The sequence below is a fragment of the Microcebus murinus genome, chromosome 13 (genome assembly GCF_040939455.1).
Source record: "Microcebus murinus isolate Inina chromosome 13, M.murinus_Inina_mat1.0, whole genome shotgun sequence".
Taxonomy (NCBI): Eukaryota; Metazoa; Chordata; class Mammalia; order Primates; family Cheirogaleidae; genus Microcebus; species Microcebus murinus.
Window position 1 is genome coordinate 61,148,093 of NC_134116.1, and position 24,521 is coordinate 61,172,613.

The 24,521-nt window shown below is 41.6% G+C and overlaps 1 protein-coding gene and 1 pseudogene across 1 annotated transcript in view; one reads left to right on the forward strand and one right to left on the reverse strand.

The window, feature by feature from the left end:
* Positions 1-389: 389 nt before the first annotated feature.
* Positions 390-498, forward strand: LOC142875249 (uncharacterized; annotated as a pseudogene).
* Positions 499-9,454: 8,956 nt separating this feature from the next.
* Positions 9,455-24,521, reverse strand: part of LCP1 (lymphocyte cytosolic protein 1) — a 58,119-nt gene continuing 43,052 nt past the window's right edge. Inside the window, exons 15-17 of the mRNA XM_012782711.3 lie at positions 18,696-18,819; positions 14,283-14,407; positions 9,455-11,257 (exon numbers count right to left, since the gene is read on the reverse strand). Coding sequence (XP_012638165.1) covers positions 11,125-11,257; positions 14,283-14,407; positions 18,696-18,819 — 382 coding nt within the window. The 3' untranslated portion in view covers positions 9,455-11,124. The remainder of the gene's footprint in view (positions 11,258-14,282; positions 14,408-18,695; positions 18,820-24,521) is intronic.

The window sequence follows — 24,521 nt, forward strand, 5'->3', positions numbered from 1 at the left end:
AAGTAATTAAATTTATAGCTAAAAATTTCCTCTCAAAATAAATTTCAAGACTAGATGGCTTCACTGGTGAATTTTGCCAGACATTTAAGAAAAAAAAAATACCAATTCTACACAATATCTTCTCAAAGAATGAAAGAAGAGGAAACATTTCTCAATTCATTTGATGAGGCCTACATTACCCTGACACCAAAGCCTGAGAAAGACATATATAAAGAAGAAAATTACAAACCATATGTCCCTCATGTACATAGATGCAAAAATCCTTAACAAAACTTTTAACAAATTATATCTAGCAATATATCAAAAGAATAACAATACACCATGGCATTGTTTGGCAAGTAGATTTATCACAAGAAAGCAATGTCTGTTCAATATGCAAAAACCAATTAACTGCTTCTTGGCCTGTTGGCTAAGATCAAGTGTAATATCTATTCTCATCAGTTTAAAAACCAATTAAGGTAATTTACCATATCCACAGACTCAATTTAAAAATCTCATATGAACACAAAGAGTTTGACAAAATTCAACAGTTATTTACAATAAAATATCTCAGCAAACCAGAAACAGTAGGGAAATTCCTCAACCCGAAAGAGAGCATTTCATAACATCAAACTTAATGGTGAGAGGCTGAATGCTTTTCCTTTAAGATTGCTAACAAAGCAAAAATGGCATTAGGTTAAGAGAGTTCAATAACAGAAATCAATCAAACAGAATAGAGAGTCCAAAAATAGACCCATACATATGAGACTAACTGATTTTCAACAAAGTTGTCAAGGTAATTCAACTGGGTAAGGACAGTCTTTTAAGCAAATGATGCTGAAAAAATATGACATCCAGAAGCAAAAGGGTTTATTTGGAGACACACTTTGTACCTTGGAAATAATTAAAGATGGATCCCAGATATAAAGATAAGAGCTAAAACTATAAAGCTTCTAGAAGAAAACAGGAGAAAATTTTTTTGACCTTGAGTTAAACAATGATTTTTTAGGTAGGACACAAAAAGCACAAATCACAAGTGAAAAAATTGAAAATTGGACTTCACAATTAAAAACACTTGTTCTTGAATGACACCATTAAGAAAATAAAAAGATGAGCCACGGACTGGGAGAAAATACTTGCAAAACCCACATCAGGTAAGGGACTTGTATTCAAAATATATAAAGAATTCTAATAAATCAAGAATAAGAAAACAAAGAACCCAATGTAAAGTGTGCAGAAACATAAAGTGTGCAGAAGATTACACAGCTACTTTCACCAGTAAGCACATATTCAACAACACTAGTTATTAGGGAAACACAAGCAAATTAAAGCCACAATTTGCCACTACACATAAAAAAGCTAAAATAAAATAAACAGCTGAAATTAAAAAGTCTGACAATACGAAGTAATAGCAAGTATATGGAGCAACTTGAACTCTCATACATTGCTTGTCAGAATGCAAAATGGTACAGCCACTTTGAAAACAGTTTGACAATTTTTTATGACGTTAAAGCTATAATTACTATATCTGCTAGAAAGTCTATTTCTAGTTACCCAAGTGAAATAAAAACATTTGTCTACAGAAAGACCTGAATGTCATAGCAGCTGAATATTCAAAAATCTGAATGCTGATAGCAGTTTAATTCATAATAGTAAGAAAAAAACTGAAAACAATGCAAATGTCCATCACCTGGGGAATGGATAGACAAACTGTAGTACTTCCAAACAATGAAATGCTACTCGACAAAGGAGCAGACCACTGATACATGCAACAAGGCGGAAGAACCTCAAAAGCATTATGCCAAGTAAAACTCGCTGCACACTGTCGTGCGGTTCCATCTATATGACGCCTATAAAAGGCAAAATCACAGAGACAGAAAATTAGTTAGTTGTTGCCAGGATCTGGAGCTGGGGAGAAGGGATTAACCTATAAAGAGGTCAAGAAGAATCTTCTGGAATGATGGAAATAGTCTATATTTTGACTGTGATGGTAGTTACACAATTGTGTCCTGCTAAAATTCTTTCAAATTTGACACTTAAAAGTTGATTGTTATTGTAAGTAAGAAGAGAGAAAGAGAAAGAAAGAAAAAGAAAAAAAGAGAGAGAAAGAAAGAAAGAAAGAAAGAAAGAAAGAAAGAAAGAAAGAAAGAAAGAAAGAAAGACAGACAGACAGACAGACAGACACAAGTTTTCTCATTCTTCAGCTATTTTTGAGGTGCTTCTCTATCAATCCGGGCACTGCTGGTGGGAGTGACAAGAACACAGAAATGAGATCAGGTGGACTCCGCCTCCAGCTGTTCAGTTGCCGGGTTTGGCAATCTCACTCTGTGTTCTCTGTTCCTGGTCTGCTCTTAGCTGAAGAATGAGCAGACGCACCAAAGTAAGGCAAGCACCAGGTGAAATATATTGAGGGGGAGCAAGATAGGATTATAGAGCAAGAGCAATACATACGTTTACAGAGCAAAATACATACGTCACAGATGATGACTGGACCTCTTGTTGTAGAAAAAGAGAACTTGGTGATGTCTGGGTCTTATTTTATAGTGTCCATCCGGGTAGGGACCTCCTCATAGTTCAGATGTCATCATGGAACCACTTTGATGGACAGTTGGGAGTTATATGACCTGAGTCTTACTACGCTAATGTGGATCTCCCATGAGCCTCTCTGAAAGCCGGATGTTCTGGGTCACTTTCCAGACTCTATTGTACCTATGCTGCTTGGCCTGTGGGCTAGAGAGTCCTCTGCATTCTTTTGCAGCTGGCACACTAAGTCCTGATTGGCATATTTGTGGGTTCCTTCTTCCCCCAGGTGGGGCAGTCTCTTGTCCCCAGGAGGGACCGGAAGTCCTTAGCTGTGTACCTAACACAATCACAGGCAAATTTCTTAGCTCCTCAGAAGTGTAGCTTCCTCTTTAACCTACCTCAAAGGGCTATTGTGAGGATTAAATGGGGTAACATTTGAAAGCAATTGGCAAAAACAAATCAACAACGACAACAAAACAGGTGCTCAATACTTCTCATTTATATTATCTAACCAGACAGGCAGTTGGCAGAGGCCAGTGTGTTCTCTGTGGGAGCCTCATCCAGCTCATCCTGGCCTTAGGGACAGCTAGCGTTCCTCTGCTCCTTCCTGAGAGTGAGGGGATAAGTCCCCACCCCAGAGACTCTCCAGTTCTGGCCAACCCATCTGATTGAATCATGCCCCCTGGAACCCAGCTAATTGGAATGTTTGTTCTCCAGCCAATTTGGAACATTAAAGCGTAAAAATAATATGGCAAGTATTTCTCAAAGAGCCCTACCGCTCTATCTTTATTAAGACTATACCTATGAAGATTACCTCCCCTGTGATGAGCCCTCTGCCTTACTTTGCTGTCACACTGGAGCTGCCTGCAGCTAAGGGCACATGCCACCAAGACCTTGGCTAGCCTCGACTTGGACATGCAGGACATGCTTCTTGTTAAGTAAGCACTGAGAGAGTCAATTAATTTAATGCCTTTTTATGATGAGTTCCAGGGTAGCTCAATTTACAAGTTTTCCTTTCGAAATCATTCAGCCATTAAAGCTGCATAATCTTGGGAGGTTTTGAAGACACATAATTGATAAATGTTTTTTCCCTTCACACATTGTCTCTCATGTTTATTCATGGAACGTGAACCAGTCATAACTTACACAAAGGCTCAGGGCATCTGGCCTCCTGCATTTCTAAGGGGCAGGAAGGAAGACTCCTGTCTCAGAAGCCATTTGGAAGGGGGTGGATTTAAGGCCTAAAAGCAGAGAACTCAATCTCAGGTTCCAAGTGCCTTACATTGGCTTGAAGACTGAGCCTGAGACCCAGGGCACCAAGAGGGTTACCTGACACCCAGACAGGCAAGTGCTTGTTGATTGGATGTTTAAATTGTAATGCAAGCTAGGCTGATCTTTGGAACATTTTCTGTCTTTCTGAATCTACACTGCCATTGATTGTTCTGCTCACCTGTTCGGGTGCTCTACCCAGGCCTGCCCTTGGGAGCAGTGCCCCAGGCGAGAGACCAGCAGTTCTCAAGCCTGACTGCTGTACATCAGACCCATTATATCAGAGTCCCATGGGGAGGGGTACAGGCACCAGCATTTTTGAAAGCTCCTGAGATGGTTCCAACATGCAGCAGGGTTGAGAACAGCTGCTCTGGACCAGTCCTTTTCCAACTGTGGCCTGTGACTCACAGGCTGCAGAGTCTCCTAGCATGTTTGTGGAAACTGCAGCTTCCTGGGGCCACCAGCCCTCTAGCCACCGAGTCTCAAGTTGGGATCTGGAAAATGTGTTTCAACAAGCTCTCTAGGTGATTCTTAAGGACCCTAAAGTCTGAGAATCACTCCTCAGCCTTTTGCTAGCCCACCTGTTCCTTATGATACGGCAGTTCATGCTCCCCATCAGCTGTCCTGCTCTTTAGTTCCTCAAGGGGGTCAAGCTTCTTCCATCCTAAGCACTCTTACATATTATAGTCCCTGTACTTGGAAGACACGTCTCCTCTCTCTTTGACATTAGGCATTTAGCAAACATAGCAATGGTGAAGTTAGAACCCCAGAAAGTCAATGCAAAGTACATATCTGGGGGGAGAAAAGAATAGGCACTGGAGGGCCTGGGGAGAGAATGGTTCGCTAAGTTCCCTGCCAGAAGCCGTAGAGATTGCTCCAGAGATAGTGTGGGAAAAGCCAGAAGGTTCGATATAGGCAGTGGAGGGATAAGCAGGGAAGACTTGAATGACGGGGTCAGAGCCATTGAAGGGGCAGCCCTGGGCCACCAGCAAGAGAAAGTTAAGCTGAGAGACACCTTAAACATACCTAGTAGGACCAGAAGATGCAGCTCATTGGACCTGTGCTGAGGAGTGCATGCCACAAAGGGAAAGGGGACACCAAAGGGCAAAGCTGCGTGGTGCAGGATGCACCCCAATAGAGGGAAGAGCCACCCTGGCTACCTCCAGTGATTACTGATGATGGGAAAATGTGAGCGGAAAGTTACATTAATCTCTCAAGTCCAGCGTAACCAAGAAAGTGTAATTGAATTTAAAACTGGCTAATTTAGCTTCCCATCAACTGTAGATCTTTCAAGGAGACCTCTGTTGTTCTAGGACAGTGTCTCTCAAACTTTCATACGCACATGAATCAACTGGGATCTTATTAAAACACAGATTCTGATGCAGCAGTTTGGGGCGGGGCTGAGATTCTGCGTATCTAACCAGCCCCTGGGGCCCCTGGTCCGAGCACCAGTCTTAGAGCAAGGAGGGTTGAACGTTTTGGACTCACAACGTTGGAGCCAAATCCAGAAATGCCTGCTGTATCGTCAAGTTTTGTGTTAGATTCTATATTGCTTTAGAATTAAATATTTGCTTGTGTTCTCATTCTCTAGAGGTTTCTATTCCAAAAATGATACGATAGTGCTCTATTAACCAAAATACATGTTTAAATGGAACCTCCCAATTTCAACATGCGAGATAGCGTAAAAATTACTGCCATTTACTGACCCTTCTCTAAGTTGTCGATGGTGAGATAATGGGCGTCGACCAGATTATCTATGTTTTTGTGCCTGACATAAGGCGGGTTATTAGATATGTGCAGATGTTAGGCGTGAGAAAACATCTACACGGTTTTATTTTGGTCACTCATTCACGGGCTCACGTGGTAAAGTCTGCCTTTCAGAGTAGGGAGAAAGACACTGAGTAAAGAGCCGTCCTTGGCAGCTGAGAGTTTAATTACAGGAATGTGATTAGGAAACTGTCAAAGTGACCAGATTGCACAAGAGGATCAGTCGACACTGCTGACTTGTCCTGAGCATCAGCTCTGCAGAAATTCTTCGTCTGAGGCTGGCAGGGGCGTGCTGGGCAGAGCAATGCCAAGTTCACCAGGAGAGGCCTGCTGGCGTTTACTGTTAGTGGGCTGGGTTGGAAGAGAACAGAGGTCAGTGACGACAGGTGCAGTAACTGTGAGGAAGGTGGGCCCAGGGGCCATCCCAGGGACACTGGAACACGTGGAAAGGCCTCTCTTGCATTGAGCGTCAGTCTGAGCTGGGCTGATCTAAGGTGGGCTAAGAGTTTACACAGTCTTTACAATCCAGACCGCAACTGTGCTCCAAGCGACAGATTAGGGGTGTGTGTGTGTGTCTAGTTGAATAAAATCACCAGGTTGGCTGAGACTTTCCAAGGCCATGTAATCAATGCATAGTATCAGACAGGCCCTAATGTCAGAATTTCCAGGCAAACAGGAATCCATTCTATTCTGAAAACTCTCCAGCTAAGTCTATTTAACAACTTTTCTCACAATTACTTCTCTCTGTTCAGCATCCCCTACAGTCAGGAAACTTTTGTTTATAATTCATGTATATCAATTTTTTAAGAGTTACTGAGCTCTGAAAATCCAGACATATGCTTGGATCTGTAAGGATATCAGCACGTGGGAAGCATGATGCCTGCTCACTTCTCATTTGTCGCAGCTGAGCTCTTCCAAAACCTTTCGTTGATCCTTCATTCAGAATTGATTTTTCCCCTGAGCTCCCGTAATATTTCATTTACAAATTTTTGGTAGCATTTATCACATTCTGTTTTTTGTTATAGTTTATGTGTGAGAGATGCACATTATGTCCTTCCTGGATCAACATGCTGTTCAGACATCAAATGGAGAAGTTGAGGGTCAACTTGAGCACCTGTCCCGGCTTAATGTTCTTTGAAAATTTGAGAAAAATGTGAGAAAACTTAAGAGAATCCATGTTTTACCACCCAAAGTTCAATATCTTTGCTAGAGCAGAAACTTGGTTAAGTACCTGTTGAATTAAAAATGAACGTTCTGTGCTCAAGAAGTAGGTATAACACCATTCATTGTTGCCTTATTAGCTGTGGAAAAAGATTGAAACAACCTACATATCCGTTTATAGGCCACTGGTTAAATACAGTTGGGCACACCTATATGATAGAATACCACGCACCTGTTGAAAAGATGGAGGCAGATCTATTAATGTATGTACCAATTTGTAACAACTCCAAGATCCAGTGTTAAGTGAAATAAATGAGATGCAGAGTGATGTTTATGGTACACTAATATTTGTAATAAATAGGTGTGCGTGTGGGATATGTGCATAGAATATGTCTAGAAGGATACAAAAGAAAGTGGTAACAGAGCTTGCTGACTAGGAGAGGAACTGAGGGACTGGGACAGAGGTAGTAGTGGGTTGATCAACTAGTTCTTTGGGATAAAAAGCCCTAGTTGTAGAGTTTGATAATTTCTGTGATATACATATCCCCTTTCTGGCCAACATCAAGCTAACGATGGCTTGTTTAACAATAGGTGCACAAAATTCACTTGGCTCCAGTGAGCTGTTAAGAGTTAGTTTCAAAACACACCATTAGGCCGGGCGTGATGGCTCACGCTTGTAATCCTAGCACTCTGGGAGACCGAGGCGGGCGGATCGCTCAAGGTCAGGAGTTCAAAACCAGCCTGAGCAAGAACGAGACCCCGTCTCTACTATAAATAGAAAGAAATTAATTGGCCAACTAATATATACAGAAAAAATTAGCCGGGCATGGTGGCACATGCCTGTAGTCCCGGCTACTCGGGAGGCTGAGGCAGGAGGATTGCTTGAGCCCAGGAGTTTGAGGTTGCTGTGAGCTAGGCTGACGCCACGGCACTCACTGTAGCCTGGGCATCAAAGTGAGACTCTGTCTCAAAAAACAAAAACAAACAAACAAAAAAAAAACCACACCACTATATGCACAGGGGTGAGAAGGTAGCCCAGTTTCTACTGTAGATCCTTTGGTACAATTTTAATTTCTTATGCCATACTTGGATTTAAAATATAATAATAAAAATTTAAATTTAGAAAAAATTATCATGCTTAGTCTGGTATATTCATTGGGTCTTCTCTTCTCCAAGATAGTTTTCTTTCCTTGATAGTACTTACTCTCCTGTCTTTTACCTCTTCAGTCTTTCTATTCTTTCTACTCAGGAGACATATCCATGTAGTCTGGTACCGAAAGAAAAAAATAAATCCACGACACAATATTTGTAGCCTCTTGAAGCGTGGGGAAGACAGCTACCTCCTAAGTGTAGAAACTGCAGGAGTGTTCAGGCCAGCAAAGAGCCACCTCCAAGCAGCAGCTGCTGGTGAAGCCAGGGCACACAGCTCAGCCACAGAAGCCCAGCTTCCTGGCCACTGTGTGGGTGTGTGGCTCCTCTGCAGGACAAAGTGTGATCGTGCCAAATCGATGGCCCGCTTCTCTGTCACAGCAGCCTAACCTAGAGGGAGCTGGCAGCAGTGGAATCTCTCAGCATGCCCCCTACCCACATCCCCAACCCTGCCAAAGCAAGGCCCAGCCAAGCTGGCCGGGACACCCCAGGCACTGCCAACCCCAGGATTCCTTCTCAACTCACTCTAGAAGTTGCTTTGCACCAATCTCTCAGCCTGACTGTTATGATTGGGTTTGTCGGGGCTTAGAAAGTGAAATCCCAAAGTATGGCACTTTGACATGCAGACTACTTTGAACTAAAGGAGACCAGAAAGCCTCAGAAACCGCCTCAGATGTGAAGTCTCTCTCTCCGACCTTCTCCTGACCGCCGGCCTCCCCTGAAGCAACTTGTAGAAACCAGAATTCCTCTTCCCCAAGGTGCGTCATAGAAACTAGAACCCCTGCCCTCCAAACCATCAAATCTAGAATTACTTAACTTTCCCCTGCCTTTCTATGCAAGCTGGTGGAAAGGACATTCTCTGACCTACCTTGTCTGATGGTAGATCACAAGACTCTTGTTCCAGAAGCCGTCCTGCCCCAATCCCTGCAGGAAGGAATGCTACACAGAGGGGCCACAAAGAGTCCAATCAGACAAGCCTGTGCGTTTCCCCCATTTGTTACCATCAGGTCATACCCTTTTTTCCAGTCACATTTCTGCGCCGCTGTCCATTCACCAAATCTAAGCATGAAAATGAACAGTTTTCCCCTCCATCTTTGGGTTTTCATTTCTGAAGGCTCCCATGTCACATAAAACTTTGATGAAATACATTTGTTATGCTTTTCTCTTTTTAGCCTGTCTTTTGTTACAGGAGTGTCGTCTGGGACTCTTATGATGGGTGAGGAAAGGTATCACACCTTTCTGCTCCTACAGGTTCAAAATGTTTGGGAGTTCGTGTCTCAACTTAATTTTATTCCCTACTTTGTCTAACTAACTGCAAATTCAACTTCAGTTTCCACCGTTTAGCCTCAGACTGTGTTTCCCGTCATAAGCTCACGTCTCACTCTGCCCTTCCTCATCACTTATCATGCCTGTCACTTTCGTTGTTTAACATCTGTCTTTCCCCATCAGCTGAGCACAATGGCTGCCTCAGTTATAGGAATATTCCTAAAACCTTGCACAGAGACTAGCACATGTTAGGTACTCAGTGCACGTTGGCAGAATGAATTAATGAATTATAGTACCCTGGTATTAAACTTTCAAAAAGGAAACATCCAGAGACACCCAGTATAGAGAACATTTTATTTGAAAAGCTTTTGAGCATAATATTCTCTTCATTTTTCATTAAGGCAGTAACATACTTCCTTCCTGAAGGCAGATTGGGGGGAAAAAAATCATCTGAGGCTACATTAAGTTCAGATTAAAGTCAAAGCCAACCACTTTGCATTCAGAAGTAGCAAAAATACCGGTTATGGGCTGGCAGAAGCCACATATTGGCTTCCTGAGCCCACTGCCAAGGAACAGATCCAGGGTGATGCATTTCAATTGCTTTGAAAAATGGCTGAGTTCCATTACATAGTACCCTTAAAAAAGATACCTCATTGATGAACCCGTTCAGTGTGATAGAGGGAGTCTAGTGTTGGTTCGCGGTGCTCTGATGCTTTTCGCCCTCAATTGGTTTTTGTGGAAGTTGCTTAATCTATGAAAGCTATTCAAATTCATACTGTTCTCCTGGTTTTGCTTTGGAATTCTTTAAACGTCCAGTAAATTAGCTCTTCAAAAAGCAAGTTCTTATCCAGCGTGTATTCATTCTAACCTTGACATCTGGCTAGGTATGTGGTAGGGGGCAGGGGCTGCTATTCATTGGCACATATTGCTCCCTGGGGCTTGGGGGTGGCAAACAGCTTTTAGAGTATCAAAAAAGTAAACATTGATAATATGGCCTGACAGCAATCAGATATGCTAAGATCTAAGAGAAAGTGAAAGCAAAGCAGGATTGCTTCCAAATGTCAACAGATATTTAGCCATATCACAATAACTAGATCTAACACGTGGGGCTAAATACATGGAGAGGCACCACCCTTAAGGATGCTTATAGCTCCATGATGCCCCCTAGTGGTCAGATGCTCCATTACACCCTCCTTGGATCCAACCTTCCCCCAAGAGTTAAGAATCTACCTTGAGGACATAGTATTCAAGATGTTAGATCCGGTCTGAGCCCAAATTCTAGGGTTAAAAAACACAGGGATTCCTACTAGCTGAAAAACTAAAAAATTATGACATTTGGGACTCCAGTTCTAAGGAAAGTCTCTGATGATGAGGCTTACATCTACGGGCTACCAGAGACTTCCGGGACCTCAACAGCCTGAACGATTTGTCAGATGTTCCAGTGGCCCAGAGACAAGGATGGCTGGAAGAGGTGAGCCACAGAGAAGGCAAGTTTCTGAGAGGGTGAGGGTCAAAGTCGCAGGTAGAGAGAGTAGGAAAAGGAGCCAGAAAAAGAGTCTTGTAACAAGTCAAATGTCAACCTCTGGTACCAGGCATTAGGGCAGGTCTGATGATCTCTCCTCCTCTTTGACCAAAGCAAAAGGCAGCCACATTAAACTGCTTTGGAAGATCATGTGAAAATTAATAACACTGCAGCTTCTATCCTTGACTACTGCGAAAGCAGGAAGGGTGCCTGGAAAATAACTTCTTTTTTCTCTAGATTTTCAAAGAAGCAAATACATCAAGAATAAAAAAATATTTGTAGGAGATGGGGCCTTCTGCAAAGAATGAAGCACTTTTTGTTAAATACAGCAGAAGCTGCTTGGCTGTACGAGTATGGGCTTTTTGGAATCTTGCATAATGCCACCAAGCGGAACTTTGGAATGGCTTGAGTTGTCCCCGTGCTTCCTGGGAGCATCCTGCGCTGGGTGGTCGGCAGTGAGCGTGCTGCCTCCTACCCCGCCCGGGGGCTCACACCCTCTTCATGCCTTTCCCCATGAGGCAAGCGAACACGGTCATGACCATTTTGGGGTTCACTTCAACCAGGTCTTCTGGAAGGGCGTACACTCTTGCTCCGATTTTTCGGGCCATAGAGATGGCATACCTAAAAGGGAGAAAAGAGGGAAAATGAGGAAAGTCTGGGTAACAAAGCATGACGGGGCCCCCTCAGGAACACAGTGACAATTGTTCTATGTGCAGATCAGAATTCACTCCTGGAACAGCTGGAGCCAGTCATCCTCACACTGTCGTGGACAAAGTTTGGCTCAACAAAAGCTCCTGGCATAGCGTTGGACTTGCCACCTAGATCATGATAATATCATCAAATGTATTATTTGTCCTCAGAGACCTCCCCTACCGCTTGGATGTCTACCCCAGGAATAGTGTCTATATAGTAGCATGGCAGAAGTCATAGAACTACACTACAATTTGTACTAGGAAAACTTTGCAGACTATATTTCAACTACAGAAACAATTTTACAAGGAAGAAAAGAGGAAAAATACATCTGTAATACCTTGACTTGACACATTAATTCCTCCATTCTTCATTTCATTCCAATGCTTGCCCACATATACATGTACTTATTTATGGTACTATAATATAAAATGGCCAGAGATTTATATTTCATATTTTTTCACCTAAACTTATAATAGCTGCATCAGAACATTTTTTGCTCTATAGTTATCTGCAGATAATTTTTATTAGCTGTAATGTATTTTCAAATGAGCCCACCTGGAAGCTCTTTTATTCATCTCCTTTATTATCTAGTGACCTCTTAGGAACCATGGTTACTGCAGAGATTCTTGACTCCACCAAGGCCCCATCACTCCCTCCCTGTTCTCCTAAAATATCTTTACTCTTACTCTGTTTAGCAAATTAAAGTAAGAGCATCAAGTAGAAGAAGTCCCATTCTCTCTCTTTGTCTACCTGTCAATAACTTCCTCTGTGTTCTTAATGAAGTAAAATTAATTTTTCCATTATAAAACATAAAGGGAAAATTGTTTGCAAATCAAAAAGGAGCTTCAAAAAAACCACATACAATCTTGCCACCATCACATAACCATTCTTAGCATTTTGTGTAACTCCTTTCATTCATTTTTCTAAGTAATTTTGTATCTTGCCTCTTACAAGCGCTTAGGAGCCTTAGCTCTGACGTCAGACTTTGAATCTCAGCTGCACAACTTAAAAACTGTATGACTTTGGCAAGTTGCTCACACCTAATCATGTCCCCTCCTTGAACATCTGGGCTCAAGGCTTTTTGTTTTTTAATTTCTGGGTCTGCATATGTGTTCTTTTTCCTGCCTGGAATTTTCTTCTTCTGTCTTTTACCTGTCTACTTCCTTCCTACTTGTCTTTTCAACTTAGATCAGGTGGGATGTTGTTTGCTCCAAAGAGCTCAGTCTACCTCCTGTTTCCTCAAGGACACCCTGAATCACCTTTCCACACCCCTATCACACTCTATTATAATTACAGTTTAACTGTTAACTTCTCTCCGTTAGATTGCGTTAAACATCAGCATCCTGGGAAAATAGGTCCCCAGTTTCCTGAATTGGGAAGAGAGAGGAGCCCTGTTGGTAATACAAAGCAAGGGTGCTGGGCACTAGATACTTGTCAATTCTAGACCTGTGTTATGGGTTGAATTGTGTCCCTTCCAAATTCATATGTTGAACTTCTAACCCCCAGTACCTCAGAGTGTGACCCTATGTGGGAATAGCATTATCACAGATGTAATTATTATTATTATTATTATTGAGACAGAGTCTCACTCTGTTGTCCTGGCTAGAGTGCTGTGGTGTCGGGCTAGCTCATAACAACCTGGGCTCAGGCGATCTTCCTGCCTCAGCCTCCTGAGTAGCTGGGACTACAGGCATGCGCCACCATGCCCGGCTAATTTTTTCTATATACTTTTAGTTGGCCAATTAATTTCATTCTATTTTTAGTAGAGACAGAGTCTCGCTCTTGCTCAGGCTAGTTTCGAACTCCTGACCTTGAGCAATCCACCCGCCTCAGCCTCCCAGAGTGCTAGGATTATGGGCGTGAGCCACGGCGCCCGGCCACAGATGTAATTTATTGAGAAGAGGTCATGCTGCAGTAGGATGGGGCCTCGATCCAATATAACTGATGTCCTCTTAAGAAGAGAAGAAACACGGAGACACACGAAGAGGGAAGACAGCCACACAGGAAGAAGGCCATGAGAAGATGAGGGCGAAGATTGGAATGATGCATCTACAAGCCAAGGAATGCCAAAGATTGCAGACCTTCACCAGACACTGGGAGAGGCATGGGACAGAGTCACCCTCAGAAGGAATCGACCCGGCCAAGATCTTGATTTCAGACTTCCAGCTTCCACAACTGTGAGAGTATAAACTTCTGTTGTTTTAAGCTACCAGTCAGTGAGGTACTTTGTTATGGCCGCCCTAGCCCTAACACAACATGTTCTGAGAAAGGCCACTCTCTATAGCAGAGGTCAGTAAACTTTTCTGCAAAGGAAGGCCCAGATAATAAATATCTCAGGCTTTGTGGGCATTGTTGCAACTACTCAGCTCTGCTGTTGTAGCAGGGAAACAGCTATAGATAATATGTAAACAAAGGGGGCTGTGTTCCAATAAAACTTTATTTATAAAAGTGGAAAACAAGCCAGATCTGGCTCAGAGACGGTAGTGTGCTGTCGCTTGCTCTAGACAAATCATTTGGCAGGTGACCTGAATGGTAAAGCACATGGGAGCAGGTCTCAAGCTGGTGAAGGCTCTGTTGTTGAACTCTAACCCTGCACATTCTTACCTATGAACATTCATGATGGGGTGTTTGGATCTGGGGCTTGCCATATACAAACTTCATTTTGGAAATCTCCCATAGATTAGAATTAGGAAATTGGCTTTATGAAACTATAGGCTTGTTTATCAATTGTAAGAATATTTTTTTGTTGTCTTGCTCCCGTTCTAACACTAGGAGCCATAAACTGCTATGGTACCATATCCAAAATAATGATGATAAGACTATCATAAGTCTTGAGACGACAAAGCATGAATAGTGAAAATAAGGGGTCTGTACAAAGTCATAGGCGTTAGACTTTACAACTATCCAGCGGCCAAATAGGTCCTCCCCTCCTGGTCCCAGTTTATTTACTTACTTTGCATTGTTGAGTTTCTCTTCATCATCCAGGTTTTCTGTTTTCAGAAGGTCGTAGTTGATGGAGCCTGGTTGGATGGCATCAATGAGATCCAGAACAGGCATACTTGTGCTAATCTTCGGGTCCTAAACAGAGGGAAAGGGAGAGTTGTATCAACACCTTCCAAAGTTACCTCCATCTGGCTCAAAGGAAGTGGGTGGCTTTCTTAAGTAGGAAATATATGCAGCTGGCTCTGGGGAATGCCACCAAATTCCACATAGTGTTTCACATACACTGTAGTTTCTGCAGGGGCACCAGTAACTTCCCAGAAAACCCACTGTCTGCCAACAGCAGGGGGGCATTCTCAAATAACGAATGGAAGGAAGTTAGCACAACTGGAGAAAAACATAAAGGTTGAAATGTGTCTTTTAACGATCAGTAATATGGTAGCATAGTGGAGGAAGCGATGGTTTAAAAAAGAAAGCATCAGAACAGGGAGACTAAAGATGTTAAGAGTGTGTTTCCTCTTGCCTTTGCTTTTCTCAACTACCTTTCCAAATTTCTCTCTCTTTTTTTAATATCCTTTTTAATTAGTGTTTTATATCCACTCCCCACCAGCATAAGCTGGGCTTCATCTCATCTCCTGCCCCGGTTGCAGCGGTCTGGAGAACTCTCATTTCCCCGCCCTGGGTGTTAAAGCTGAAAAGTTAATGATTGGTTCTTCTTAGAGGGGATTAGGGCTGGGAGGCAGGCATGGGGTCACAGGTTTCCTTCTAGGAAGGAGCCTCCTTCTTCCTAGTCCCAGATGGACCCTGACGTGGGGACGAGGGAGAGAGAATGGGGTCAGATGGTGGCCAGGGGGTCAAGCCTGAGCTGCAGCCCCTGAAGCCCCAACTCTGGGCCGGCAAAAGCCATCTCTGAGGTGCCACATCTGTACCCCACCCTGCAGAGTTTGGGGGTGACCCTGTAGGACACCCACGCCACCTCCCCATGTCCATCCCTGCTTTTCTCTGGCATCTGAGATGGGAGAGGGCTGCGCCCCAGGAGCAGGGACAGGCCCAGCCATGTGTGCAGAGAGGCCTCAGACTCTCAGGGCTTGCTCTGGAGTGAGTTTTGCATAAAATGATTAAGGCCAGAGGAAATGCAGGAATTCCCAATCTCTCCTTTTTTTTATGTTAGCATATTATGGGGGTACAAGTGTTAAGGCTACATATATTGCCCATGCCCCCCTCCCCCCTCGAGTAAGAGTTTCAAGCGTGTCCATCCCCCAAACAATGCACATCTTACTCGTTGTGGTTGTATATACCCATCCCCTCCTCTCCCCTCCCACCCTCCCGACACCCGATAAATGTTACTCCTATATGTCCACTTAGGTGTTGATCCGTTAATACCAATTTGCTGGTGAGTACATGTGGTAATGGTTTTTCCATTCTTGAGCTACTTCACTTAGTAGAATGGGTTCCAGCTCTATCCAGGAATATACAAGAGGTGCTATATCACCATTGTTTCTTAAAGCTGAGTAGTACTCCATGGTATACATATACATTTTATTAATCCACTCATGAATTGCTGGGCACTTGGGTTGTTTCCACAGCTTTGCAATTATGAATTGTGCTGCTATAAACATTCGAGTGCAGATGTCTTTTTCATAAAGTGACTTTTGATCTTTTGGGTAGATGCCCAGTAGTGGAATTGCTGGATCATATGGTAGATCTACTAGTATTGCTTCAAGGTTATCTCCATATTGCTTTCCACAGAGGTTGAACTAGTTTGCAGTCCCACCAGCAATGTAGGAGTGTTCCTATCTCTCCGCATCCACGCCAGCATTTGTTGTTTTAGGACTTTTTGATAAAGGCCATTCTCATTGGAGTTAAGTGATATCTCATTGTGGTGGTTTTGATTTGCATTTCCCCAATGATTAGAGATGGTGAACATTTTTTCATATGTTTGTTGGCCATTATTCTGTCTTCTTTTGAGAAGTTTCTGTTCATATCCTTTGCCCATTTTTTGATAGGGCTGTTTGATTTTTTCTTGCTGATTTTCCTGAGTTCTAAATAGATTCTAGTTATCAGCCCTTTATCAGATGTGTAGCTTGCAAAAATTTTCTCCCATTTTGTGGGTTGTCTGTTTGTTCTCTTGACAGTTTCTTTGGCTATACAGTAGCTTTTTAATTTGATCAGGTCTCATTTGTTTATTTTTGTTGCTGTTGTGATTGCCTTTGGGGTCTTCTTCATAAATTCTTTGCCTAGGCCAATGTCTAGGAGGGTATTTCCAACATTTTCCTCTAGAATTCTAATAGTTTCACACCTAAGGTTCAAGTCTGTTACCCAGCGTGAGTTGATTTTTGTGAGAGGTGAAAGCTGTGGGTCTTGTTTCAGTTTTCTACATGTGGCTATCTAGTTTTCCCAGCACCATTGATTGAATAAGGATTCTTTTCCCCAGTGTATGTTTTTTTCTGCTTTGGCGAAGATTAGTTGGCTATATGAGGATGGTTTTATATCTGGGTTCTCTGTTCTGTTCCACTGGTCAATGTCCCTGTTCTTGTGCCAGTAAAAAGCTGTTTTAATGACTATAGCCTTGTAGTATAGTTTGAAATCTGGTAAGTTGATACCTCCTATTTTGTTTTTATTGCCTAGGATTGATTTTGCTATTTTGCTATACGGGGTCTTCTCTGGTTCCATATGAAGTGTAAAATTATTTTTTCTATATCTGTGAAAAATGATGATGGTATATTGATAGGGATTGCATTGACTCTGTAGGTCACTTTGAGTAGTATAGACATTTTAACAATGTTGATTCTGCCGCCCCATGAGCATGGTATATTCTTTCATCTGTTTATGTCCTCTGCTATTTCCTTCTTCAGTGTTTCGTAGGTCTCCCTGTAGAGGTCTTTTACCTCCTTAGTTAAATATATTCCAAGGTACTTTATTTTCTTTGTTGCTGTTTTGAAGGGAATTGAGTCTTTGATTTGGTTCTCACTTTTACTGTTGTTGGCGTATATGAATGCTTCTGATTTCTGTGTATCGATTTTGTATCCTGAGACTTTACCAAATTCATTTATCAATTCAAGGAGTCTCTTGGTTGAATCCTTGGGGTTTTCTAGATATAATATCATGTCATCAGCAAAGACTGAGAGTTTGATCTCTTCTGCTCCAATTTGGATGCCCTTAATTCTGTTCTCTTGTCTGACTGCTGTAGTGAGGACTTCCAGCACTATATAGAACAGAAGTGGAGATAGTGGGCAACCTTGTCTTGTTCCAGTTCTAAGTGGGAATGCTTTCAATTTTTCCCCATTCAGTATGATATTGGCTGTGGGTTTTTCATATATGGCTTGTATCAATTTTAGGTAAGCCCTGTCTATGCCTATTTTGTTGAGCGTTCTTATCATAAAAGGGTGTTGAATTTTGTCAAATGCTTTTTCTGCGTCTATTGAGAGGATCATATAGTCTTTGTTTTTGCTTCTGTTTATATGGTGAATTACATTTATAGATTTGCATATGTTGAACCATCCCTGCATCCCTGGGATGAAGCCCACTTGGTTGTGATGAATTATTTTCTTGACAAGCACCTGGATTCAACTGGGCCAATCTCTTTCTGAAAGAATCTGCTCTCTTTAGTTACCAGCATCCAGTCCTAACTCTGCTCAGCTCTCCAGATTGAACAGGAATTTGGAGTTGGGCTGGAGGTGCCCGTTATCTGTCATGAGCTGCCAGCAGCTGGACACTCCTGTGACAGCCCCACCCAGATACATCTTCTACTCTTCCTGGTGGAAAGGGATTTTAAGTTCTTCTTGATTTTGAAACAGAGGATTGACAGCATGATGAGCTGCCTCACCGACCCTGTTAATACAACTCTGAGGGGGTCCCTCCCCTCAAACCTGACCTTCAAACTAGAAAAATGTAGTTAAGACGGCACAGACATTATTATAATATGGATCAAGTGTGCAGGTCCCTTGAGGAAGAATCCAGCTAATGTATGAAACATGAGTCGAGAAATTTAATAAAGTATAATGCTGTTATTAATAAAATGGGATTTGGATGTGAGTACACAACTGCTTTTTTCCCCCCAAAAAAAATCACATGGGAGATCTTTTAGCATTTTACATTTCACCATTATAATGTTAAAAATCTGAATCATGGAGATGTGCACATTTAAAAAGCATTATCATATTTTATGTTACTTTGAAAGAACAATGCCTAAAACAATGCTTAAAAATGATGGGTTTTTAAAATTAACTATTATGGGAGAAAGTGATGAGAAATTTTCCAGTGAAGTGGCCAATGCACATCAAAACAATAATGGGTCATTTAAGCAAAATCAAAATGGCAGGGGGAGCCCGAAATACCTAACACTGAAGGTCACTTTAACATATTAGTGAAAATAATAAAGATCAGCACAGAGCTCAGGTGGCCTCTAGCAGGAGAAGAATTTTACCTTGAAACTAGAGATGGATGAACTTTTCTCTGCTTCCTTCAATGTTTGATTCACCCAGTTGACAATAATGTCATCATTAACTTTCTGGCCACCGCCAATTTCTTCCAGGATATTCAGTGTGTACCTGAACAAAATCAAGAATGAGTTTTGGAGAAATATTGCCAAAGAATTCAATATAACAAAAAATAGCCAAGGGTGGGTATCTTCTTTTCTTTCCAGCTATGGCATAGAACTACTACTTTCCAGGTATGTAATGGTGTCTTTTTGGACACCATTTGGGGAAAAATAGAATATATATAATATTAGTTCCCTTTAGAAAAATTTATGGTGGTTATAATGACATGCAAAGCGAATACCTCCTTCTAAGCACTGTCATTGCTCTGGGCAAGAAGAAAAAGCAGAAGAAAAGAAGTACAGGAAAGGGAAACGAAGCAAAAGATTCCAACCAGTGACAGTTTTCTTAAATGAACCATAAAAATCAAGAAACAACTCAAAGTTAGAAAAATCCAAGTAGACAACCTGATAAAAAAAATATAAATGATATTTTCATTTATCATAAAAGTAAAATGTTAGGAATACACGAAAATCTTCAGTCTGAGGGTAAGAATCGCCTTACTGATTCTAAGAATTGGGTTTTTCTTGGGGGGGGGTTACATTTATTAAGAAGATGCTTCAAGCTCTTGAAATTCTATGGAGCAGAGAAGAATTACCATTCCCTAAATTTACTCCCTTCTGAAAGGGGATTTGTGCGGAAGAAAGCCAAGCAGCTGAGCAATCTGCAGGTTTGCTGACCTGGGAGTTCAGGTTCACAGGCGGGGGTCCAATTACACATGAAAGACCTTCAGGGCTAGGATTACAGTGTGAGCTACTGGAACTGAAATTCAAGAATCCTGTGATTGAACCTCCTCTCGCCAGGCCTACCTAAACGAGGTCACCCTCCACTCGGGTGCCCCAGGATTTTGCATACATAATCTGTCCAGTATCTTTCTCGAGTTACTGCTTCTATGGAAACACAATTCTCCCACGACTTTCCCCAAGGCTTTCAAGTTTAACCCACGAAATGGGGTGATGCTTGCATCCTCTAGGTTAAAGCACCTTCCCATCATCAAAGATAGGGAGGAAAATGGCTGCTGCAACTGTCTTTATATATATATAAAAAAAGTCCTATCTACCAAACTGGCAGCGATATCCTCTCAATTCTACCTGCCAAATCTCCCTCAAATCAACTGGCTCTGTTTCTCCTTCTCACAGAATTTTCTTTCTAAAGTATAGTTCTGGTCATATTTAAAATGACTCTCGGCAGGGCGCAGTGGCTCACGCCTCTAATCCTAGCACTCTGGGAGGCCAAGGTAGGAGGATCGCTCAAGGTCAGGAGTTAGAAACTAGCCTGAGCAAGAGCGAGACCCTGTCTCTACTATAAATAGAAAGAAATTAATTGGTCAACTAAAAATATATGGAAAAAAATTAGCAGGGCATGGTGGCACATGCCTGTAGTCCCAGCTACTCGGGAGGCTGAGGCAGGAGGATCGCTTGAGCCCAGGAGTTTGAGGTTTCTGTGAGCTAGGCTGACGCCACGGCACTCTAGCCCAGGCAACAGAGTGAGACTCCGTATCAAAAAATAAAAAATAAAATAAAATGACTCTCTGTGGCCCAAAGAATACAGGTTAAGCTCCTTAGCATGGCACTGTCACAATTTGGCTCCAGTCTCCTTTGTCAGCACACCTCCCATTTCCTTCTTCTCACCCCTCTTCCTCTCCCATCCCATGCCTGCCCCCCCCAACACACAGATGCATGCACGTGCACGCGCGCGCACACACACACACACACACACACACACACACAGAACCATCAGCAGCTCCCCGACCATACCATGCATCCTCCCGCCTCCTGCGTCCAGGACTCAGCTGTCCTCTCTGGCTGGGACGCCCTTCCTTCTAGAGAATTTCTCATCCTTCAGGCAAGTCCCAGCTCAAGCATCACTTTTCTGATCTGGGTGGTGTATTAATCATTATTGCTACACTTGCTTCAAACTTGTTTTTCAGAACTTTTGATGGAGTTGATGTCCACCACGTCCCCTCGGACAGGGCCCACGTGCCCTGTTCATTGCGATGTTTTCAGAGGCTGGCAGGGTGCCTGGTGCTTCTGGGCATGTGGTAAGTGGAAGCGTAGAGTGGTGGCTGAAATAATTAGAATGACTTTCTCCCAGGGAAAGCAAGGAGATAGTAAAGATGAGAAATGTTTGGTGTGGGCTCAGAGATGGGACCAAAATGCTAAGGAATCATGAGTATAAACGGGATAAGTCTCAGACTTTCGAAATATTTCTAGTTTGGAAAGAATCGGCTTTTGATCTGTTCATGAAGATTACATTTTATGGCATAATTGGCTTCTTGTTTCCTGCAAGTTAGCATGTGTGTAAAGTTATTAGCATTTACTATAATATTTCAGAATTTATGCCTAATGAACATCTAGATAAGAAACGGTTGGGGCTCACTTTGTTAGGTCCTCTCTGTAATAACCTGATGGAACAAACTAAGTTTAATTTCCTGTAGCTTCCCTCAGCTCAAGACTTAATTCTCATTTACTAAATTTCCCTCACCAGGGCTTCCAGACTGACTTTGTTGACATACTCAAGTTAGTGTTTTCAGCCTATCTCTTGAGTTTGGGGACTAAACGGTACAGAGGGGAAGCCCACCTTTATACAAAAGTCTATCTGTCAAAATAAACAAAAAAACAACCAAGGAACAGGGAACCTTATAGAAGTGTAAAAAATTGTGGCGCAGAGTTCTAGTGAACATAAATCAGTCTTTCTACCCCTTCAAGCAAGATGCAGAGGTTTAAAATAAAATCAGATGCCCACGTGGGAATACAACAATAAAAACAAAGGAAAGAAAGGATGGAATTAGGCTGGAGCCTCAACTCTAGAGAGTCAATTGTTCATCTAAATGCAGAACCCAAATTTAAAACAAAAGTTTATTGACCTGTGTCTACCTAGATTTCTCCCTGTGAGATAGTCACTCCATGTCTCAGGTGAGTATTAGGCAATGGTACTATTAAATGGAACCCTCCAGATGAGATCTCAGTATTACTGGCGTTTGCAGAATGCACTGTGCTGAAAAGCTCTTTGTCAAAATGAGACAGCATTAGCCATATCCTCCTCCAACAAGAGGATTGATGAGTGGGCGTAGGCACTAGAGGGGGTGTAATCATTACTTGCTTGCTTACTTTCCAGACTTCCAACACTTGTTTTATTTATTTGGCATTCGACACAGAGGGTCAAACCTCAGTGTTTTGTTTTGCAAGGACCCATCCTGATTTCACCATCCACAGCCTGTTCGATGTGGGGAGAGTTCACTTCTCTGCCTGCCTCGGACACCGTCCATTTGCTAGTGTCTAGCTGCCACTGCTGTCTGCCGGCAGGCAGCCTGCTTGTTTCAGGCTTTGGTCTCCAAGTTTGTACACACAGTATTTGCCAACTCTTTAACCTGAGGACGATTTCCAGGCTACTGAAGGAGAAAGGGAAGTTTAAGCACATATCTCCCATTTGTTCTTAGAGGGAAAAACGACAAGCCATTTATTGTCCAGATAAATGACCAAATTAGCACATCTGCGCAATCCAATGAAATAAATTCCAGCTAGAACTGGCTGTAAATTTAATAGATCTTTTAATGTGTGGCACACAGAGAAAAAAAAACCAACTCTTCTGGTACCATTTACATAATTATCAGTCATTTCTTCTCCTTTGACAGTAATGTATTTCTCTGTTCACTTTCTTTTTTTTTTCTTTTTTTTTTTTTCTTTTTGTATATCATCCACTTGTAATGTTCACTTTCTTATACGCACATTCTTGTGTAGTAAACTCTCATAAGAAATATGACATATTAACCAGGTGGAGATAATAGCAGCAGAGTAGAACTTATCATATATATATGATAAGTTTTATATATATATATATATATATATATATATATATATATATATATATATAGCTTTGGGCCACATTTTTATAAAACTTCCAGAGCAAAGATCATATTACAAGGCGGTTTTCAGATATTATGAAATTCAACACAGAATAGAGTTAGCCTAAGTTTATCATTAAAATATAATATATCAAGAATTATTTAATATTGGAATCCATGAGTCAATTTAACTGTTGCCACTAAAACGACTTTTGCTTTGGTTTTTAAATCAATCAGTACCCAAAGCCAATCTGTTAAGAATTCAAAACACATGTGAAAGACAGTAAAGATCGTTTAGAAATAGTTTCTGAAAATACGCTGGTAAAATGCATGTATCTGGAGTTTTATGTGCCAGAGGAGCCTTATGACATCTGTCTTGCATCAATAAGAAGACCCCAGTTTAGAAATGGGTAGTGGAGCTTTTTACTTGGTAAGGCAAATGTGAATCAGGCAGTGAAATCTATTATGATCACTTCTGATTATCCTGCCTCATCTGGAAACATTGGGACAATTACATCAAGATCCACTCACGAATGTAAGGATCTGCAGACACGGTGGCCTGGGACTAAAGTTGCCTGGGGACACTACAAACCCTGTCTTTGCCACTACCTTGTCAGACAGAATGTCACGTGACATAGTTTCTAGGGATTCCTTCCAGGTAGAAAAATGAATTAAGTCACACTAACATACGCTCTTTTTGAGGGATGTAAGATTTCTGCCTGGTCAGAGCCATCGTTATAGGGGGAAAAGGTGAAGCATTTAAAAGTAAACTATTTTATACTTACAGATTCACTATTTAAAATTATTCCTCATGCTTTTGTACCAAAAATTGTTTATGTTTCTTATAATTTCTTTTTGATATACATATCTTATTATATTGCATTATTGTTTAACTAATATCCCCCTAGAGTTCTCACATTAATCAAGTTTGTATTCAGCTCTAGAAGGTATTTAAAGTTTTCTATTAAGGGAACTTCTGTTTCTGGCCATGATGGAGTAGCAGGGGTCACATTTAAATACCTAAAATACAAGGCAAAACATGTGAAACAATGTTGTTCAGACATTGGACAACAGGAAGCCCTGGACCGTGCTCCCTGAAAGAAAGAAAACAAATAAGGCGAGCCCTAAGATTATTCCAGTACGGAGTGAGTTTCCAGGCTGCAGTGCAGGGAGAGAAAATTCAAACAGAGCATGGCCATCCCCTGAGTTGAGAGGAGAGAGCTGAGAACTCAAGGAAGCCAAGGTACCTAGAGTTTGTGGGGCAGAATATTACAGAGGAGAATATAGAGATAAGACAGTCTTCTAGAAAGAAAGGTCTAGTGATCTTTAGTCTTCAGCTAAGTATTGCTCAGTGCATGAATGTAAAGAAACTATTAGAGGCTAGGAAAAGAACCACCAAAAATGAACAGAGAGAACAATCCCTGAGGCTTGCACAGGGATAGAAATTATTTGGTTTCCACTAGTGGTTTCCACTAGTGTATTTTATAATACATGGAGCATCAAGAAAAGTACTCCAAAGAGAATTTTCTCAGTAGTAAGAGGAGAAGTGAGCTCTAGATTAATAAACCTTAGATATAATCTTAAAAGGATCTAACAGTATGTAAGCAACTTAACTCCATTCTAGAATAAAATTCAAGAATATTTAAAGGAATACAGAAATGTTCAGTACCTGGTAAGGTAAAATCACAATATATGGCATGTAATAAAAAATTAGCAGCATGCAAAGAAGCCAGAAAATATGACTCATAATAAAGATGAAAATAAGTTAGTAGAAACAGACCCAGAAAAAAAGTTATTACAATTATATTCTATATGTTCAAGAAGGTAGAAAAGAGAGATATTGAAGATATAAAAAAGACTCAAAATTTCT